At 35.0% G+C, this 4,228-nt stretch overlaps 2 protein-coding genes across 2 annotated transcripts in view; one reads left to right on the plus strand and one right to left on the minus strand.

The window, feature by feature from the left end:
- The window catches only part of LOC113225639 (protein ARV1), a 37,570-nt gene extending 35,212 nt beyond the window's left edge, over nucleotides 1–2,358 (plus strand). Inside the window, exons 2-8 of the mRNA XM_026458007.1 lie at nucleotides 7–63; nucleotides 235–354; nucleotides 423–556; nucleotides 1,072–1,211; nucleotides 1,310–1,384; nucleotides 1,488–1,655; nucleotides 1,857–2,358. Coding sequence (XP_026313792.1) covers nucleotides 7–63; nucleotides 235–354; nucleotides 423–556; nucleotides 1,072–1,211; nucleotides 1,310–1,384; nucleotides 1,488–1,655; nucleotides 1,857–1,969 — 807 coding nt within the window. The 3' untranslated portion in view covers nucleotides 1,970–2,358. The remainder of the gene's footprint in view (nucleotides 1–6; nucleotides 64–234; nucleotides 355–422; nucleotides 557–1,071; nucleotides 1,212–1,309; nucleotides 1,385–1,487; nucleotides 1,656–1,856) is intronic.
- A 158-nt stretch (nucleotides 2,359–2,516) lies between these two features.
- On the minus strand, nucleotides 2,517–4,021 carry LOC113225660. Its single transcript, XM_026458034.1, has 2 exons — nucleotides 3,876–4,021; nucleotides 2,517–3,799 (listed from the first exon to the last, which is right to left on the minus strand). Exons 1-2 carry the CDS (start codon nucleotides 3,943–3,945, stop codon nucleotides 3,462–3,464), a joined length of 408 nt encoding a protein of 135 aa, XP_026313819.1. The 5' UTR covers nucleotides 3,946–4,021; the 3' UTR covers nucleotides 2,517–3,461.
- Nucleotides 4,022–4,228: the final 207 nt, after the last annotated feature.

Here is a 4,228-nt window from a genome sequence, read left to right on the forward strand (position 1 = left end):
GGTGAGCCCACTGGGGCGCTTTATCGGACATACGGGCCCGCAGTTCTCAAATTAAACAAATGTGTAAGCGATTTCCCCTTACTTCCATGAAAAAAATACTCAGCGTTGCGTTTTAAGTGACGAGAAACATCCTTGTCAATGCCGATAGATTTACACGCAGTATTATAAAGAAAAAATCGAGTCTTTCAAGTTGTTCAGGTATTTTGTCGTAATGTTGGTGCAACGTGTTTCCAGAACAAATGCAAAGGCATTGTAGACAAGTACATTGAGTATGATCCTGTGATAGTGATGATTGATCTCGTATTAATGTCCAAAGAAGCTCAAAGACATGTTATTTATAATACTGATTTCAAGGTACGTTGTTTTAACAAAAAACTGTCTTTTGCGACTGCCTACATATTTACAGCTTTTAATATTTTCAGTCATACTGGAAGCTTTTCATAATCCTGATACTGCTGGAGACATACGGAGTGTGGCGCAATGACAGCCTGTTCAACATATTGATCAACTCCATTTGTGGCATACAAACAAACACCACTATCAACTCCACCTACTTGTCAGTTTGTCTGCATGACATTTATTTTGCCTATTGTAATTATTGACTTATAAACTTCTTATTATTCTGTCAAACATTGGGTGCATTGACTTACAAATAAATGGACGACGGGTCTAATACAAAAACCACGAAAAAAATGTCCCAAGTCAACCTATTCGAAATTTAAATTGTAATGTCATCGCAGTATCGCGCTGTCAGTAGAACAAATGAAGACTAAAGCGGAGTGTCGCGCTCTGTATACGATTTTAGCGCCTTACAAGTGCGGACACTTTTTAGCGCGGACCCGACGTCCATATAATTGTAAGTCAATGATTGGGTGGCATAAAGTATACCCAGGCATAAAGCGTCACAGTAGATATCTAAATGGCTTAGCTTGTAGACATTTACCTTTTATATGTAGGAAAATTAAAGTCATAGAGAACTTACAACAGATACGTACATGCACTACACACCCTTTTCCCATTGGGATAAGCAGAGACCACAATGCTACAATCCTGACACACATTTCCTAACAGATACCTGCCTATCAATATTTCTGCCCCTGGCTCTTGGAAGAGTCAGTGCAGTGGCTGGGTGCCTGAGGAGAGAGCTGATAATTTTGACTTATTCATATGGGAGAAAGATTTCTACATACAATTTATTTCAACTTTCACAGGTGTGTGCAACAAATGTTTGGTGGTGATCTAAATCAACAATAGGTATTGGAGTTATTAATTTAGTTATAATTAATTAATTATACTATTTCATTTACAGGTATAATAGCATTTGTCTTGACTACTCACTTTCTAATGACATTGCTGGGATCCCAATCATCAGAGCAGAATAAAGGTAATCCTTTCAAGTCATCCGTCACTATACTGTGGTGCCTACCAGACCATTTGAACATTTAAATAATTAAGAAAGTGTTTAAGACCATTTGTCATTGTTGCAGTGTCACTTGTAAGAGTATTAAAAGCATTTTCCCTAGCAAATGTGAGCATTCTTTTCACATTACCAATGTTGGTGTGGGGCAACACTGAAACTTCTACAGAGACTAGAACCATACATTACTTGCTTGTATTTGGGTACAGCTTTGTTGTATTTCTCAATGTATTTACGGGTAAGATTTGCATTTAAACCTCTATATATTGAGTGTAAAGGCTAGAAGTAGCACTGATTTTCTACGTTATTCCAAGGACACTTGAAATAGTCATATTAAAAATTTTCATAAAATGTACAGTAAGTGTAGCAAATATTAATTATTATTAATACTGATTTCTCATGAGTTATGTACTTAGTTATCAACATGTCTTTGTTACAGTTTTATATGAGTGTTCTGCAGCAGTCACAATATTTGTACTTGTAATAAGCAATTGTGCAAAATACCTGACTACATTCCATGGGACTCCATTTCTGCACGTGTTAGTGACATAGCAAGAAACAAGTTTCAGTAACTGCAGTATCACAGAATATTTATTTAAAAAATATATTCACTTTACACTTTAATAACATAATCATTGGTACATACATAAACTATATTTTGTTTACAAGTATGTGTTACATGTTCTGTTATTGTGTACTTACAATTCTAACAATTTGTTTCCAAATTATTTAAAATAATATGCATATTTTGCAAAAATAAATCCTTATAATTAATCTGCCCCATGAAGTAAAGGAAATATAAATGTAATAAACAAATTAAAAACAAAAACACTACATACATAGATATAGCTAATGAGGCTAAAACAATGCAGCATACCTATTATTACAACAAACAACTTTTAGAAATTCACACATTTTTTTATTTACTTACCTTATAAATTCATGGACAGCTGATGCAGGTTTGTGAAATGAGAAAAAATTGTTTGTTGGCTTATTGATGGAAATGCTGTGATAAAAGGTCTCTGGCTAATTAAAAATAACATATTAAAAATGCTCTATTCTAGCATTATGTTAAGATTGACATCATTTATTTAGTAATGGAATTGAAAATATAAACAAGTGATCTTAGCAAGCTAAAGTTCACTTCAGATGTATTAGTTATTCATTCCTTATTCCTATTTATTCCTTTAACAACTTATATCAAGGTTAAAGTAATTGGCAAAACATAAAAAAATAAGCTGCTTTTCATTTAGTCTGTTTAATTTTATACAATATTTACATTTGTTAGATAGCCATTAGCAATATACAAATTTTGTGCAAATAAATATTGGAATTCATAATATTCAGTCTTTGGCTAAATTGAGCACAAGCATCTAAGAGAAGGAAATCATAAATAAACTAATTATTGAAGTTTTGACTTCTATGAATAATTTCAAATTTGATGAATTGTATTTATTTACTTATGAATGTAGTCTAAAATCTGAGAGTTGACCAAGGAATATCAGCAAACCAGGAAATAAATACACCCTACTACTGGTACATATTGCAGCTTTTTAAAAATATAATGGCCTAAACCAAAATAATGCACTTTTATCTAATAAATAGCTGTATTTGGATGTCCTGATTTGATTGTGAATTCACACTGTACATTCCATCAGTTGGTACTTGGTGCAACGGGCTGGTGTCTGCAACTCGACAACAAAGTGTTTGGCGTGCATAATATTGTCGGCTTTGTGCACCAGTTCCGCCTCAAGTTTGTTAAACCATTTTCCTGATAGCTAGGTGTGTCGAGATAGGCCACTATTCTAGAATAATGGGTTTAGTCGTAAAGGTATATCAGCAATTAAAGCTAGCTAACCACAACAATAGGACATGATAGTCATTATAATCATCTTGTCAAGTGCCTGAAAAGCAACAAAATTTCAATATGACAAAATCTGAGTTTTTTCTTATTCAAACACTTGACATTGCATAAAACCTTACACTTTTTCAATATTTAATCTACACAAATAAATAAATGTTTATAAGAGGTAACAAGGCAACTTCAAGGGCTGAGGGGTGGGTCATCTTGCCCGATCATCACATCCTCGTACATCACGTCATTGTTCCTTCGCGCGTTGATCTTTTGCCTGGCATACTCAACCAGATTGTACTTCCTTATAACTAAATAGAGGCCACAGATGACTAGAGCTATCGTGAATATAGCGATGACCGCAGCTGCGGCGCTGTGGGGTTCCGAAGGGTCCACGTCAGGGTCCACGCACTCATCTCCGACCCATATGAACCCTTTAATACATTGGCATTCGTGCGCTGTTTGGTTACAGAATTGGTTGGCCCCAGTACACTGGTCTAGAACATGCGCGTCACAGGACAGGATGTGGTCTGTTAAAAAGAATAAAGGTCTTGGATAACACGTACGGGATGAATTGATTCAATTAAATAATTGTCGGCTACTTACCCGCCGTGTAAGCACTGTGTATCGTGTTCAATATTAGCGTTGCAACGATGTCAGAGATTCTGAGACCCATTTTTGTTGCGTGCTGAGCCTTTTCCAGTACTCACATCACAATTTGTAACGGGGAAACAATGTTTTTGTCTAAAAAGTGAACAATGATTCTCTTCCTCACAAAGAGTCGCGCAAGCAAAACAATTGTCAACGTCAAACAAAATTTGAAGTTATCTGGCTGTCATTGATGATTTTTTTTTTATTAAGACTGTTTGGATATAAGTCCTTTGAGCCACGTCTTTGTTTAATTATCGGGATCCTCAATAAATATTTTCCACTGTGGTTCTAATACATTAGGTTTTCAT

This window comes from Hyposmocoma kahamanoa, unplaced genomic scaffold (assembly GCF_003589595.1).
Source record: "Hyposmocoma kahamanoa isolate Upper Pololo Valley unplaced genomic scaffold, ASM358959v1 169, whole genome shotgun sequence".
NCBI classification, from domain to species: Eukaryota; Metazoa; Arthropoda; class Insecta; order Lepidoptera; family Cosmopterigidae; genus Hyposmocoma; species Hyposmocoma kahamanoa.